The sequence below is a fragment of the Lacerta agilis genome, chromosome 12 (assembly GCF_009819535.1).
Source record: "Lacerta agilis isolate rLacAgi1 chromosome 12, rLacAgi1.pri, whole genome shotgun sequence".
Lineage (NCBI taxonomy): Eukaryota > Metazoa > Chordata > Lepidosauria > Squamata > Lacertidae > Lacerta > Lacerta agilis.
Window position 1 is genome coordinate 12,426,515 of NC_046323.1, and position 17,248 is coordinate 12,443,762.

General features: G+C 43.6%; 1 protein-coding gene across 1 annotated transcript in view; it reads right to left on the reverse strand.

Annotated features, from left to right (window-relative positions):
- Positions 1-2,219: 2,219 nt before the first annotated feature.
- The window catches only part of LOC117055954 (collagen alpha-6(VI) chain-like), a 55,668-nt gene continuing 40,639 nt past the window's right edge, over positions 2,220-17,248 (reverse strand). The window contains exons 27-38 of the mRNA XM_033165922.1: positions 17,132-17,167; positions 16,828-16,890; positions 15,277-15,339; positions 13,914-13,949; positions 12,347-12,383; positions 10,896-10,907; positions 9,474-9,967; positions 8,303-8,399; positions 7,522-8,193; positions 5,033-5,123; positions 4,117-4,243; positions 2,220-3,253 (exon numbers count right to left, since the gene is read on the reverse strand). Coding sequence (XP_033021813.1) covers positions 3,239-3,253; positions 4,117-4,243; positions 5,033-5,123; positions 7,522-8,193; positions 8,303-8,399; positions 9,474-9,967; positions 10,896-10,907; positions 12,347-12,383; positions 13,914-13,949; positions 15,277-15,339; positions 16,828-16,890; positions 17,132-17,167 — 1,743 coding nt within the window. The 3' untranslated portion in view covers positions 2,220-3,238. The remainder of the gene's footprint in view (positions 3,254-4,116; positions 4,244-5,032; positions 5,124-7,521; positions 8,194-8,302; positions 8,400-9,473; positions 9,968-10,895; positions 10,908-12,346; positions 12,384-13,913; positions 13,950-15,276; positions 15,340-16,827; positions 16,891-17,131; positions 17,168-17,248) is intronic.

Below are 17,248 nucleotides of genomic sequence, written 5' to 3' on the forward strand. Positions count from 1 at the left end.
AACAGCATCCTCTCTGAAACATTCATTGACAGTATACCAACCCTAGCATATTTTAAATCCCATGTACTCCTCACAATTGCACCCCATTAAAAAAAAAGAGAGATGCAAACCTAGTTTTCTACATTTCCCCCTATGCTTCAGACCAGATTGCACACACCAGAGGCACATCTTAGTCACTGTAGCCCTGTAGCTGAGGCGCACACCGCATTGATAGTGCCTTCGTACAGTAACCAGCAGGATCCGTGAGGTTTCTGTCTACAAACATTATAATGTGGCATGGAAATCCAACCCACATAAAACATGACTTGCTATGGCACAATGACATACATCAGGATGTTTATCAACTGGAGGATGTAGGATTGAGGGGTGGAGGGTTTCCAATAAAACTTTTGGATGAGTTGGGTGAGCTGTAATGGTTGGGCCGTTTGAAGCAAAAAAATCTTTTGTGTGAATATCTTTGGAATTAAACGTCCTTCTTCCGCTCAACTTTTTTTTTTACGCTTCAGAATGATACAGTGATTTATTTGGTTTAAGGGATTTTTACTCATCCTTTAGTTTAAAAATAATCCCAAGGCGGAGCCCTTAAGCAAATATATCCCAGTTTGACATGTTAACAGATGTGTTTAACATTTCGCATCTAATAAAATCATGTAGGATGGTGGGGAGGGAGGAGGCCCTGGGGAATGTTGTCATGTTTATAGCCACATGGTCTTGTTTAAATTCCAGAATTAGTGTTTTTTTTTTTAAAAAAAGACAATAAATCCACTTGTTTGACAATTGTTTTTAATATCCATGGTGCAGAACTGATTTCTCTCTAAGCTGAAGCACTATTCTAAGTGGCGGTTTTCCCCCTCAAGGGGAGATAACAGCTTTGTTCTAGCCTCAGTATTTAGTCATCTGATCACCTCAAGCTGCTCAAGAGTGAATGAAGGAATGCCTGAAAATGTGTTGCTGCAACTGAGGGATGGGAAACCCTGCTTTACACGGCCCTTGAGTTTTCTGCCTCACTGGAATATGCCCTTGAGATGCGATAATGCTTCTTGCGTTACTGGAAGGTAGATGAAAGTGTGTGAGAGTGAAGAAATGAGCCTACTGTACAAAGTTAAGATTCACTTCAGTAGCCCCGCCCACTTTTGTCTCTGGCCCTGCCCACCACTGCCACATAGCCCCCCGGGAAGTGAGATGTGACCTTTGGGCTGACCAATCTTCCCCAGATCTGGAGAGCAGGATTCCAAGCCTGTGTTTAGCACCTGATGTCAATTTTGTTTGTTATGTTGAGGCGCAGATTGCATACTCTCCCAACACTTACCTGATGAATATAGGGACGTCCTATTCCATAATTACAATAATTTTATTATTTATACACCACCCATCTGACTGGGTTGCCCCAGCTATTCTGAGCACATTCCAACATATATAAAAACCATTAAAAAACATTAAAAAAACACTTCCCTATACAGGGAAGATACCTTCAGATGCCACCTGAAGGCTGTATAATTACTTATCTCCTTGGTTCACACGAAAGCTCATACCAAGAACAAACTTAGTTGGTCTCTAAGGTGCTACTGGAAGGAATTTTTTATTTTTTATTTTGTTTTGACCATGGCAGACCAACACGGCTACCTACCTGTAACTGGCACATCATGAGATGGAGAAACCTAGAGGCCCACTGGGCCGGTCATTGTTGCAGCTCCATTACCACACATGGAAACAGAGCAATTAAATTTAAGGAAACGTTTATCCTTTCTGATAAACCCTGCTGCCCATGAATATCTCCCCCTGATTTGCCTTCCTTTCACCATCCCCTGCCCTTTCTCAGCCAAATTCCCAAAAGGTCGCCTTTGCCCCCTTCCCCAGCCACCCAAGTCCACTGTCACAAAATATGGCATTGGCAGTGGTGAGGAAAAAAAAAAATATTTATGGTGTTCTCTTATTTTGGGATGGGGAAGCTACGGTCCTTCAGACAGTGCAGTTTGTATTGGCACAGGGGTTCCCAATGAATTGCAAGAAGAGCTTCTCTCTTTGTATTTGGGCTGTGTTTTATTTCTCCTTTTAAAACAAGATAATAGATAAGTGTTATTATCACATAGCACCATGAGGAACACTCATCCCACCACAAAGCCCACCTGGAAGTACTTTCTGTGGCTGGTAGTTATAACTATCAAGCTGTACCTTCTTATAGGACTGAAGACACAGAAATGGCTCAGATACACGTAGCATAATTTCACCCGTTTTGATTCCGAGATCAACTTTATTTGCACACATTCTTGCATCGATTTGTAGCCCCTTTACAACCCACAACCACTGAGCTATCTGGGATAGAACGAAAGGGGGATCCCTGATGGGGGACAAGGTTTCAGTCTGCTGACTCAGCCAGTTGGACACTTGCACGGCACACAGAGATGGCATGCGTTCCCCCTGCTACCTCAAGTCCAAAGTGCAGATTAGAAACGAGTGTCACAGTGAAATGAGCAAATCTCCAGAGATTATTGCTGAGATGCCACACAACATCATACCATCCCATGTACAAAATTAGCACAAAATTAAAGAACCTGCCGTACAAAAATGCAACCTTTCACTGCTATTGCATCACAACATCAGATTAGCATTCAAAAAAAGGTTTGGGGCTGGACTGTCATCAGAGAGCACAGCTATCCAAGGACACTAAGAAACTCAATTAGGAAACAAAACAAACTTTTAAGAAGAGTTATTACAAATGGTTCAGGTCTCCGCAAGTGGGAAAGAGGGAACTATCACTGATGACGTCATAGCTAAGAGACACTTGCAAGTATGGACATATTCCATATAGCAAACTCAACAGTGCTGAATAGGTTAGCAAGCTCCCAACTACAAAATACAGCACATCAGTTTGTGCATTTATTAGGCTAAAAGCCAGAAAACCTCTGGAAACAACAAAGTAACTGTGGCTTCTACGCTCCGTTATTTTCACTCTTCTAAAGGAAATTCAAAACAAGCAGGAGGTGGATTCACAGATGAAAACCTTCTAATGTACATGAAAACATACCGTACTTCATTCTTCAGCCTGTCTTGTCAGAACCATCACTTTGCACCCTCCCAAAATTGTCTTCAATTTGTCTTTGTTTTTAATAGAGATTTGTTATCAGTTCCTGAACAAATGAATCAATGAGCAAAGTCATTAGCAACGACGGCAATAGAAATGGGAGTGCAGTACTTCACAAGTTGCTGCAGAGGCATAGTTTCCAACCCAAACACGTTGCTAATTTCCAGGTACCTGAAAAGGGAAGGAGAATAATGTTACCTGCTGAACTTTAGGGCATGATGCAGATGATGCTCAGCAGGTAAAGCTCTCTACCCATGGAAATGTTTGTTGGAAATGTAAGGAAAAGGAAGGCACCTTCTATCATATGTGGTGGAACTGTAAAGTGATAAAGGAATTCTGGGAAATGATATGCAATGAATTAAAAAAAATAAAACAGCTTTTGTAAAAAAAACAAAAAACCAGAAGCCCTTTTGTTAGGAATTGTAGGTGCAGAGATACGAAAAGAACTGAAAAGACTGTCTGCGTACGCTACAACAGCTGCAAGGATGCTTCTTGCCCAGGGTTGGAAAGATACCTACTACGGCAGACTGGGAGATGAAACTATTGGACTATGCAGAGATGGCAAGATTAACCGGGAAAATCAGAAATCAGGAGGATCAGAACTGCAACAAGGAATAGGACAAATATATATTGTATTTGAAAGACCACTGTTAACACTTGAACTCTTTTGCAGGCTTACATAACTCTTGCAATGATACATAGATTTTGGATACAATGGAGGAGTGTAAATTAGATGGACTTATCATACGCAATTAAAACAAAAAAGTTATTTAAAGAACCCACGGAGGGGAGGAGGGGAGTGTTGAGGTTCAGAAGAATCTTGTGTAAAATTTATTAATTGTAATCATACTACTTCTGTGAATGAATTTGTAAAAATCAAAATTGTATTTTTTTTTAAAAAAGCTCTCTACACATGGAATAGGGACTGACAAAAAGGGCAAGTCATCAGTCAATGCTACATGGAACGGCAAGAATAATTTTATTTGTTTTGGGGGTTTTCAAGCATCATTATGGGACAAAGAAATTCTACTTACAATGATCTGCTGTCCACTGCTGAAGGGATTTCCAGGGGTTACGAAATCATATGGTGTGGGCTCCAAAAAAGCAGATTCGGCATCTAGAAGCATAGCTCCGTTTGACATAGTGTTGTCAACAGCAAAACTAGGTATGCAACAACAAAATAGAGTCTGGGATCAATGTGTTTGCAAGGGTTCTAATGCAATGCAGAGGATTAGCACAGAATTGCTTTGAAGTAAAGCTACTCTTTCCCTGTCTCCATCCAGCGTTTTACTAGCGGCCAATTGTTATATCCCCCTTCTTTTTCTATGGAGCATATATAAAGGGTAAGGTGCTGACAGGTGCAGGATCTGAGCTGTTGCATGAGAGCTGAAGCTCATCTCCAAGCCCTGCAGATCAGCTGCCAGTGCTGCTATATTGATGCTTCTCTGTTTCTCCTGCACGATTGGCAAGAGATGGCAATGTGGAGAGGGGCCATTTCAGTGAAGTCTGTAGCAAAACTAGCAGCCATGATCAGCCATTGTTTCCTGGAGTAACAATACGCACAAAGCAAATGTGAGTCAGACTTGCAACTCATTTAGACTTAGTTGAAGGCCAGCCCAGCTCCCATAAGAGTATAGGTCATGGACATACAGTGGTACCTCTGGTTGCGTACACGATCCGTTCCGGGGTGCCATTCGCACCCCGAAAAGCCCACAACCAGAGCGGCTCTTTTGTGCATGCGCGAAGCACTGACACAGCGCTTCTGCGCATGCGCGAACAGCGCAGAAAGCTTCTGCACGTGTGTGCGCAGCAAAACCCGTAAGTAAACACTTCTGGGTTTGCCACGTTCCTAACATGAAAAAACGCAACCTGAAGCGGCCGTAACCCGAGGTATGACTGTACGAGTGGATATATATCAAAGTGGAAAATAATGTCTGGAAACAAACTCACATGCGCTTGGGTGGACCATACAGAGGCCTTTGTTCGCTAATGCTTGTACATTTTCTCTTGAGCTGTGCTTGCGGATACTTGTTCATTTCACCTGTCAAGACATATGGCACAATAGGTGGGAAGTGATAAGCAGAGCTACGATGCGAGCAATGAACTGCAGTCCTTTTCACGCAAACACTTAGCAGACAAGGTTGGGTGAAGTCTTCCATCCTCTGCAGCAAACCGTCCAACATTTTGGGACATCGGTGCATGCTTTCTGCCACACCCCACCCGGTCTGTGCACTCTTTTTGCAACCCACCCCCCCAATTCTTGCACTCTTTCTCCCACCAACCCTTCCTAATCTTTGTGCCCCAGCTGCCCCCTCCTGCCGCAGCCTTCCCTTCACCAGCTCCTCCTGCTCCTCCTCTGCCACTGCCACAGCTAGGCCTCAGCCTACTTGCTGCCCATTTCTGCAACCTACTTGGCCTTGCCGCAGGCACCATAAGTGTTCTTCCAGTTGCGTTGCACCCGTTTCCGGGAATATGGCGGTGGTGGTGGTTGGCCACAACGGCAGTGTAGCCTATGGCAGAGGCTGACATCACATATTTCAAACAGAAGCTGTGGCAGCTTCTGCGAATCCATGATGTCCTGCTTAATTCAGGACAGTTGAGTTGTGTGAAGCAGACTTCATTGTTTCAGCCCCTGCTTAGATATAAGCATCTTTTTTTGTACTGGATTATCTCACTGAGCACTATTGGCTCCAAAAGGCAGTGATTCTCCAAGACAAACTAAACAAAGTATCAAAGTGGTGATAATAATGTAACAATAAACCAAAACTAACCACCACAAACTGGCTAATAAATGTAAAAAGGAATTTACTAGGATAATAGCTGAATAAAGGTTAACTAATGACCATTCACACAACCAAAAACATGTTACAAACGGCCTCGGTCCTGTATACCTGAAGGTTCAAAACAGTTTATATAAGATGAACTAAATGGAGAGTTCTTCAGTAGGTCTAAGGTTGACACCACCATGACGAAGTCAACACAGGTGGGCTGTGCCTGTGAATATTTTCTTATTTTGTGTTAACAGTTCTGTCTGATTAGCCTCAAACTGATGAAGCTTTGTGGTGAAACCTGTTGCTAATCTGGAGGACAGGTCTTCTTTTACTCGCCCACCTGTGTTGACTTCGTCATGGTGGTAGTTATATAAGACCTACGGAGGAACATTTCATCCAGCTCCTTCCTTCAACCACCCATGTTAATTTCATCAGGGCGGTGTCAACCTTAGACCTAATGAAGAACTCTCCATTTAGTTAATCTGTTATAAACTGTTTTGAACCCTCTTTACATTTTTCTGTTGGCATCAGGGTACTGTTCTATGCTTAGACCTTAGCCACTTGTTGAATGGTTCAGTTATTCAGACATTGGAACGTTCACTGAGGATATAATCTATTCCATGTGTTTGGCAGAACCAGTATTGATCTACACATGGCATTGTAATATGTTTTTGGTTGTGTGAATGGTCATTAGTTAACCTTTATTCAGCTATTATCCTAGTAAATTCCTTTTTACATTTATTAGCCAGTTTGTGGTGGTTTGTTTTGGTTTAGTGATTCTCCAAGGTCTCTAGTACAGTACAGGTTTTCCCCAGCCTTTGCTGCCTGAGATCCTTAACGGAGATCCTTTCAATGGAGATGCAAGAGACTGAATGTGCATGTTCTGTACCACTAACTGCTATGTCTAACCGTAATAATATTCCAAATGATTACACAGCATCTGGAACCAAGTTGAAATGGACCATCTGTTGGGGACTTGCACAATTTCTTTTCCTTTGGCATAATAAATGCTCACAAAGATGGGGGCATGCAACAGCCTGTGTAATCTATAATGTGTTTTGATCACAGGCTTACCAAAATTTGGCAAGCACAATCTCGAGGCCTGCCAAACTCAAGCTAGCTTGTGACCTGGATACTTTATATTTCTCTTTTTCACTGTCATTCTGGTGCAAGATGGGAGGAAACAAGTTCAAATATTAGGGGCTTTAAATTTAGCTCTTATTTTTTAAAAAATAAAAATGGGCTCATTCACTGAAGGGTTTCGCGAACAGCACAGCTCTGACTCCACTGGGACTGGCAGAAATGCTGTTGGCAAAATTTGAAAGTCCACTGCTCAGCATTGTTTGGCCTGGGAATCATATTCAGACAAACCATTCAGGCTGTAACAACCTTAAATAATAGGTGTCGTCACTATGAAAGCTAACTTTAACCCAAAGGTCTGAAAAGCCAACTATAATTCAGCGTCAGATCAATCATTCGCCCAATATTCAATGACACAATTTTTATTTCTAGGAATGTATTTTTCTTCCAGATGCCTCAGTAAACACTAGGGATAAATGCTGGACTGAATTGGTTCCTTGTCATCTGGAAGCATTTAGGGGATTTCCCTTCTAAATACAAAGCTGTTTCTCTATATAAAGCAAAGTCAGCAACAGTAGAATGACTTACTCTTAAGGAGGCGTACAAATGGCTTCAGAAACTTCACTGCATATCCAAGTTCAGCCTTGTGAATTCGTCCAAGCTGCACCAAGTGATGTTCCAGGGGCGGGCTTGCTAGTTCTTCAATTTCCACATCGTCATATTCATCCCCCAATGAAAGCACAAAGAGTGCGTAGCCCAGGCACTTGGCTCTCAGAGCTGCATCCCTCAGCACTTCCTTGTCCCATTGACTTGTTCCTCCAACAGAAACAACAAAGATAGCCTTGTATTTTCTCTGGTTGGGTGCTTCAGTAAAGATGTTGCTAACGGTCCACTGTATGGCATGGCCAACAGCAGCCGCTCCATTTAGCTGCTGGATAGACTCCTGGATGTGTCTCTTCATTCGTATTTTACTGCCATAAGTCAAAAAGTCAAACTCGATCTCTACTGGGCTCCTCTGGGTTTTGGGCCTGAATTCTGGAGGAGCATGGCTCAACACAGCCACCCTGTCCCCTGTCAAAGAGGTCTCTGGTTCCGCAGAGATGTCAAAGCTGTCGAGCGCTGCGCTTAGAAAATCTTTCAGTTTCTGAAATTCAACCGGGCTTATTTTCCTTGAATTTTCCAAAAGGAAAGCGGCGTCCACGTAGCCCCTAGGACGGAGGGTTTCGGCGCGGATGCAAGAGTTATCTGGTTTGCATTTGTCTGGAAAGGGAAACACAGACGTTTTAATAATACAATATGTGCAGGGAGAAGAGAAACTGTGAATGGAAGTTCGCATGCTGGTTCGCATGCTGTTTTCATGTGCTCTCACCATAGCAAAGTACACACGACTGAAGTTTTTTTAAGGCCGGAGTATAATCGCTCTCAGGTTGAATATTGATAACTTGAAACAGTCTTGTGTCATCTATCTGAAAGAATATGAGATTTAAATAGGTGTATAACTTATCAAGCAGAGGGTAAGAGTTGTGATCCTGTCCACATCAGTCCGCCTTCCTCGCCCATGCTTCCCAGAAAGCTCCCAGGAGGATGCAACTGCCAGTTTGCATTTCTTAGTGCAGAAAGTATTGATCTGATGTGTAGAGATCTTTCCTATTCTAATTAATTCAAGAGGGTTATGGAAGCTTCTCTGCATGAAAGAAACAAGCAGATGGTTCATGATATTTGAGTTATTCCTTCATAGAAGCAGAGTACAGCTGGCTTAAACTGGTCCTCTTATGTCTTCTGTCAAGGTCATGCTGACTATAATAATAAGGCGAGAAGGAGCCTGGGTTTCACTTGCTCTATCTCTCTTCCTTCTGGTGTGGTGTTCTGTACATAGTATGTTTAGTGTTAAGTTTTAGCCTTATTATAAGTTATTGTAAGTTTAACTTAAGTATACTGCAACTGGGTTTCTTATGGACAGTGCCAACCCTGAATATATTGGATTTGTGACCATTATGCTCATTTGCCTTCAGTAGCAGTAAATCTCTGCTGGATGAAATACAATTGCCTCTGGTCTATTTTGGGGGAATCCTGCAGCGTGTTTAAGTTTTTACTCTGCTAACTATACATTGGAATCTACTCTGGATCAATACTGAGTAGAATTCAATGACAGTAACGTCATGGTGATATCATCTCATGGGCTTATTGGATGGCACAGGTAGCTGAGAAACGTGCCTTTTAAACCCCAGCATCCTCCCAAGAAATTTCACAGAGATTTTCTCGCACCAGTCAAAGAGCGAGAAAACAAACGTGCCTTTTAAACCCCAGCATCCTCCCAAGAAATTTCACAGAGATTTTCTCGCACCAGTCAAAGAGCGAGAAAACAAATGAGCGCTTGTATGGAGGTGCCAGGTGGGGAGTTTTACAAGAAATAAAGGGCGACTTTCAGCCAGCACTAATTGCAACGGTCCAACATGTAAAACTTCCTCGATGTTTAAAAGGTCCAACGAGCCCTTGAGACAGTTCCGAATGCAAGGAAGAAAGAGGCAATAGTTTCTTACCAAAAAAGCACGATTGATGCTAGGGATATTTTTAAAAGCAATGACCACTGGGTGGATGTTGAACGCACTGAACTCCAGGACTGCTGTGCTGAGAGAATCTCCATTGTCAGATTGGCCGTTGCTGAAGAAGACAGCAACTTTTCTCATGTTAGCACCTGGGAGAGTTCTCTTGAAAACATTCCTGGCAACGAACCTCATGGACGCGCCAGTGTCACGCCTGCTCGTTGACCTCCGGTAAGAAAGCTGAGTTAGCTCCTGCAGCAAACGTTGCTTGTTGTGGAAGTCCGAGAAGCGGATCAGATAGTGGGTATCAGAGCTGTAGGACACAACGGCGACTCTGGCTCCCACTGGGCAGTTGCTTTCCCTTATTTGGGTTTTGTTCACAACTGCTATGACCATCTCTCTCATCTGCTCAAATATCTGGGGTGTCGTATCTTGAGATACATCCAAGGCAAATACTAAGTCTGTCGGATATACCGGGCACTCCAATGTTCCTAGAATGCAAAATAAGGTTTTGAGTAGCATGTTTAAAATAATTGGACTGCAAGAAGATCAAACCTATCCATTCTTAAAGAAATCAGCCCTGAGTGCTCACTGGAAGGACAGATCCTGAAGTTGAGGCTCCAGTACTTTGGCCACCTCATGAGAAGAGAAGACTCCCTGGAAAAGACCCTGATGTTGGGAAAGATGGAGGGCACAAGGAGAAGGGGACGACAGAGGATGAGATGGTTGGACAGTGTTCTCGAAGCTACTAACATGAGTTTGGCCAAACTGCAGGAGGCAGTGAAGAATAGGCGTGCCTGGCACGACTGAATGACTGAACAACAACAACAGGGCACCATCCAATCAAATATCAACACTTTTGAGAAATGCCATTTGTTTTAATGAGAGAGATGTAAGCAAGAATTTGCCTGTTCTATTAAAATCGTTAGGGATTAAAATGGGCTTAATTCAGCCTGGATCACATACTACGTACGTTTCCAAGCACAATTAAAAGTGTTGGTGCTGACCTTTAAAGCTCTAAACAGGAGCTTCTCCACCCCATTGTTCAGCCTCGGAGCTCCAGTGCTGAGGGCCTTCTGGCGGTTCCCTTACTGTGAGAAGTGAGGTCACAGGGAACCATGCAGAGGGCCTTCTAGGTGGTGGCACCTGCCCTGTGGAACGCCCTCCCATCAGATGTCAAGGAAATAAGCAACTACCTGACTTTTAGAAGACATATGAAGCCAGCCTTGTTTAGGGACATTTTTAGAGTTTGATTGTGTTGTTAATACTGTATTCTCTTGGGAGCTGCCCATTATTACTACCTAGAAATGATAACAAGTTAATTGTGCCACTGCAAATACTGCCATGCGGAGCAATGCTTAAAAAGCACTGGTTTGGAAGTGGAGCAACAACAACAACAACAATTGGTGCGATACTCACCCCTCCAACAAGCTAAACAGAAAGAGGAAAGAAAAAGATATGGTTCCAAATTAGATTCCCTTGAAAACTTTAAAAGAGAGAAAAGCACAGTTATTAATGGCACACTTTCCCTAATCAGGAGGGCTACGTATTTGGATAATAAGGTTAATTTAAATCATAAAATAAATTAATCCCTAATTTTCAACAGTAGGTAAAGATTGCAGAATAGAAATATACAGGAGAAATTATAATTCAAAAGAACAAATAGATTCAATTATTAAATTAATGTGCATTTGCTTTTATGTGATATCTTGATGATCAGAGCCCTCCCCCTGCCAACTTTCGCACATCAAATTGTATCCCATGCAAAGACTCCATGGTATAAAAAGGGGACCTTTGGTGGGCGGAGTCTCAAATGTACACTACAAAGCTGTTTATTGGGGCTGTCAATTGATTTACATACTACGCAGTTTTATGCAGTTCCAAAGGCCCAAGAGAATCTCTCAGGAGCCCACCTTCCCAGATCTAACCCTGTGTGATGGCCTGGGACTCTGGCTCGGACTCGGAATCAGAGGGGGCTCAGTCCGCACCGATTCTTGTGCCGTGGACATCAGCTGAACCTATTCTGGGGCCTGATCCTGAAGAGCCTCAGTCTGCTCAGGTTCCCCTGCAACAAGCACCAGCTGGGCCGAATCGGGGGCATGAGCCTATCCTGGCTCCAGGCGCTGAGGATACCTCACTGCTGACAGCTGGTCCACTACCGGCTGAGGCTGAGGAGAGGCTGAAGCAGCCCCTGGGTCCAGTAACCCTCCGGCGTCTCCTGAGCTGCAGAGACTCAGGGCTGAAAGGAGGAGAGACCTGAGTACTCGCAGGAGGAGTGCTCGCCTTCAGGCGAGGCAGGGTGGTGAGTCATCGCGGGATCGGGACCGGCCATTACCTCGGCAGAGATAAAAGGGCGGTCAGACCCCACACCAGGTTGCGGGAGCAACATTGCTGCTTGCCACATCCTGCCTGTGTTCCTGTTCCTGCTCTCGCCTAGTTTCCTGCTCTGCACCCTGCCACAGCTTCATCGGACTGACCCCTCATTGACTCCCTAGACTTCGGACCGGACCCAGACCTCGCTTCTTGGATTACCCTTGGACCAGCACACCCTGCCATGCTACTACTACCCATCAGCCCACCCTGGACTGGGTGGTTTTGGCTGCACAGGAAGTTGTGTGGTATAGGCTCTCTTGAACAGGAATGACTTGCATGCGCCATGACTGCCTGGGATACATAGCTCAACATGAGATTGCATTGTGCTAACGGTAGCCTGAAGATCGCCCTTTGTAAACTGTTAACTGAACCAACCAGAGTTTTCAGCCCCACTATTTATTGTAATTGCAGGCAAGTGGTCAATATCTTAACCGGGCTCTGTCGAGGATGTTCTTCCTCCTTTCGGTATCAAAATTCAAAAGAGGGCAGTAACTTACGGCTGTGTTCACGCAGATACTCAGTGAGCTCACAAGGCTGGGGTGGCACGGGAATGAAAATGAAAACAGATACGTTGTTAGCGGAAGACATGTCTGATTTCTAAGCAGGAAGTGCATGTTGAGAGCCAAAATGTAATTATTAGGGTGCTGAATCAGGTCTGGGAAGACCCAAGTTTAAATCCCTCCCATTAATGATGCTCGTTGCGTAATGTAGCTATCAACACTCAGGCTATCATATCGCATACCTCTGGTGCTGCGATGCTGATAATGCCTATTTAAGGCACATTATGTGGATGTACCCTGTGGAGTGTTCTTTCTGGTCGCAAATTGAATAATTTTTTTTTTTTAAAGTAAGTAAGTACTTTATTACGGTCAACGACCAGCACACACACACAAAAGACACATACAGAATCAATAATAAATGCAATTTAAAATTGATCTGAGATTTGATCTAAAAGGGGTTGGCCGTATATTGAATAAATTGTTTATGCATGGCATTGGGAAAGTCGGCAGGGGAAAGGTTTTTCTGCCTTTCTCACAATGCTAGAGCCACGTATAAGCTAAACGTACAGTGGTACCTCAGGTTACAGACGCTTCAGGTTACAGACTCCTCTAACCCAGAAATAACGCTCCAGGTTAAGAACTTTGCTTCAGGATAAGAACAGAAATCGTGCTCTGGCGGCGCAGCGGCAGCAGGAGGCCCCATTAAGCTAAAGTGGTGCTTCAGGTTAAGAACAGTTTCAGGTTAAGAAGGGACCTCCAGAACGAATTAAGTTCTTAACCCGAGGTACCACTGTATAAGCTAAACAAGCTATAGCTTAGGGCCCCACTCTCTTGCCCCCCCAAAAAAAAATTAAAGGAAAAAACCTTGGATGTACATTTCCAAAATATAAGATTAAAAAAAACACAAATATGATAAAACACATATTTTGTTATGTGCAAATGGCTTTAGATACCTATTAAGTCCATAAATTACCATATAGCATATATTCAACACAGAAAACAGTGACAATTTGTTGTTGACAAAGGACAGCTTGGCATATAAAGGGGCCCATTCCCTTCAGTAGCTTAGGGCCTCATCAAACCTAAATCCAGCCCTGGCTGGAGCTTTGGGAAATTCAAGGAGGCTGAATTTTGGAAGATTCAGGACAGATAAACGAAAGCATTTCTTCACACAACTAACCTATTGGATTCACTCCTTTTACAGGAGGTGAGGGGCATCAACTTGAATAGATTTAAAAGAGGAATTTGACAAATTCATGGAGGATAAGGCTAGCAAAGCTACTTAACCACGATGGCTGACCAGCTGGACTAAATGAGCCATTGGCCTGATCCAGCAGGCTCTTAGGTTCTTAATTATTGCTCACATTAACTTTCTTTTGGAATAGTCTTTAATATTTATGCACGTTTCTTCACTTTGAAATCATATCCCTGCGGTGTGAGGAGTGACGGATGAGAAACAAAAGTGGATCCTGCAATCCCTTACGGTTGCAAAGAGACTTACACTTCAAGGCTGGAAGGGGGGAACACCCACACGTCATAAATACTGCATTCCAGGTATACGTACCGAAAATGAGGACAGACCCTTCTCGCCTTTTGGACCCTAGAAGAATAAGGTTGAGATCAGAGAACTGTAAGTTGAACCGAAGGTTAATTTGGTCAGCCGGTGGTATTTGTCTGATAGAAGAGTCTTGTTGGTGCCGTAACATATGAACCCATGCCATCTATGTTATAAGCCAAGAGCAGGTGCAACATTTTCTGATCTCTTAACCATGGTTAACTGCTCAGCCATACCCACCTTGCATTTTTCCACCTCCTCTAACCAATGCAAATCTCTCCTTTCCTTCTACAGCATTTGCCACAACGTAACTTTATGCCTACCCTAAGGTGAACATTAGCCATGGTTTGTTTTAATGCCTTCTAACCCTGGTTTAAAGCAACAGCTGCTGCGTTTACTTGACTGACTGATATAAAATGTTTTAAACCATTTGGCTGGTGTAAAAATGCTCTCTCCCCAACTCCTGCTGTTGCTTTCATATTAATGTTAAGTAGCAGGAGTGAGCGGCAATTGAAACTGGTACAACAGTTGAGAAAAGAGCTATTAGACAAGAATGCCGCCAATTCCGAAAGTGCACAGGTGGTCCTCTAGAACCGATGAATCAAAGTTGCTAAGCGGTTCACCAGCATCATGGGAATTGTTGCATTAAGAAGCCCCAGTTGGTTGCAGATGGCAGTGCTGTCAAGTATCCCGTTTTCCCCAGGATTCTCCCTTATTTTGAGCAGTTTCCCGCTGCTCTCCCTTATTTTTTATTCCTCTTAAATTTCCTGTTTTTAATGGAAGCAGCTCCTCCCCTGCTGGCCAGGGACTGGGTGGGAAGACCTCGCCTACTTGGCGAGAAAAGCCTTAGCCCTTAAAGCAAGTGGGAGCTATTTCCCGTGCTGACAGGGGGGTGTATTCCTCCCCCTGCATCAGCCCTTATCCGTTGCCGCCGAGCCCCTCAGCCAGCCAATAGGGTTAGCTGGCGGGCGGAGCCTGGCTGCCTTTGAGAAGCTGCTGCTTCCTGTCCTGTTTTGATGGGATCAGACAAGAAGACGATGGGGCTCCATTGCGCAGAGCACATGGCTGCCCTCCTCTTTGCTGGCTGCCCTCCTCTTTGCCCGAACCCGCTTGGAGTTTACATTGCTGCTCTGCCCACTTTTGCTTCTGGCTCCGCCCACCACTGACATGTGACTGTCCCCGGGGTAGGTGAGACTGCTGATCCCTTATTTTCAAATCCAAAACTTGACAGCTATGGGGAGCATGACTTTACTAAAACTCAGATCACTTCATAGGCCTGAGAAGACGAGCGCATTAGAAATCTAGCAACTCGGAGAATTAGACTTGTTTCTGATGCAGATAAAGCAGCAAATGTTTATAGAACGAAACATACCGGACGTCCTGGAGGACCCCATGCTCCTGGGCCACCCGGCTCACCTTTTAATCCTGGAGTACCCTAGAAACGTTACATAGATAATCTGTTTCAAGTACAACATCAAAAAGACGGTACATTTGAATATTCACCAGAAATATCAGATGACGAGGATCCTCCCGGCATCAGAAATGACACCCAATTAGTATTATATTAAGGAGTGAAAGCTTGTCAGAAAAGCAGCTGAACAAGTACTAATATATACTGTACAGAGACAGAGCCATTGTGTCACAGCTCGCCATCTCTTTTGGAAACAAATACTAAATCTGGATGCTTCCCTTGGTCATAGCTCTTTGCTAGGGCTGAATAGTGGGGGAATTTTAGATGTTTCTACACATGGCACTTACAGCAGCACAGGTAAAGCTGGCCCTGAGGTTATTTATTTGATTTTATAAACACATTTTCATACCACCTTTCAGCCCCAACACCGAGGAGCAGTTCCCACATGATGCATTTTGGTTTATACGTCCCAGTGCTGTTTTCTGTAGCAGTGGTTTCAACATGAGCACCTGCGTTCCTGAAGGCCGTGCTAGTTTTGAGCCTCCATACCTGTCTTCAGATCCAGTGAAATCACTGCTGAAAGGTCTCAGATCTGCGGTGGCACAGAGTTTTCAAAGGCTCATGGAACATGCTTCTTGGGGCGGGTGGGACTCTCTATCCAAACCCTCCAACCTATGGGCCTATGGCCGTAAATAAAATTCTATTCTATTCTATTCTATTCTATCCAAACCCTCCAACTTTCTGAAAGCGGAGCAAAAGTTTTCTTCTCCAAGAGCACTTTTTTAATAAGCTGCAGGATGACCAAGGTGTTTGCATTCTGAGTCCAGTTATTCTGTATTTGTACTTGGCTTTTGATAGCTTTATTATTTCATGCTGCCATTTTTAAATAAGCCGCGTTGAGCCATCAAATACAACTCACAAAAACACCATTGGCTTTAGAAACCTAATGGTTGAGGAGCCATGTTCCCCTGCAGTTCCCCTTCTCCTCAAGGAAGGAGAGCATAAAGGGGAAAATAACGATTAATCCATACCCTCCAACTTTTCTCCGATGAGAACAGGGACGTCCTATTCCATAATGATAATTTTGCTATTTATACCCCACACATCTTACTGGGTTGCCCCAGCCGCTCTGGGAAGCTTCCAATAGATATAAAAACATTAAACATTAAAAGGCCTTCCCTATAAAGGATTGCCTTCAGATGGCTCGGGGGAGGGGGGTCGGATAACTCCATACCCTCCAACATTTCTCCCATGAAAATAGGGACATCCTACCATATCCTCCAATAAAAATAGGGACATTCTAAGGGAAAGTTGGACTTTCCAGGATCAAATCAGAAACCAGGATGGCTTCTCTAAATCAGGGACGTCCCTGGAAAATAGGGACACTTGGAGGGTCTGTCAATCCTGTCTTCTCAGAAGCTGAAAAATAAGTACTACAGGAAGGGCATGTAAGAACTAAACTAACCAACAATACCATTTAAAACAACACCCTCAAATTGCTGTTCACCATACCATTCTTCCCCTAATGCCTTTTGGTCCTGGTTCCCCAGGAGGTCCTGGGTTTCCACATTCACCCTGTTGAATTGAATAGAAAACAAAGAAGATAAAAATGACTGTCCTAGCAAAGAAAGAAAAAACCAAAATGTAAGATATCCTGCTTATTCGGCTTCCCATGATAGACATCACAGTGGCCACTGAACTGGGAAGCAGAGTGCATACTGTCAGTTCAATTTATTACCAGAAATGCTAATAATGACTGCATCAGGATTGAATCCCTTGTTGGGATTTGGCCCTCAGAATATATGTACACGGGTACCTGCATTCCAATTTCTCCTGGGAAGCCTTCTTCTCCCTATAATTTAAGCATATATTTTATAATTAACACTGTAAAAATTCCTAGACGGATGTTTCTTTTGCTATTTTTTAATCAAGA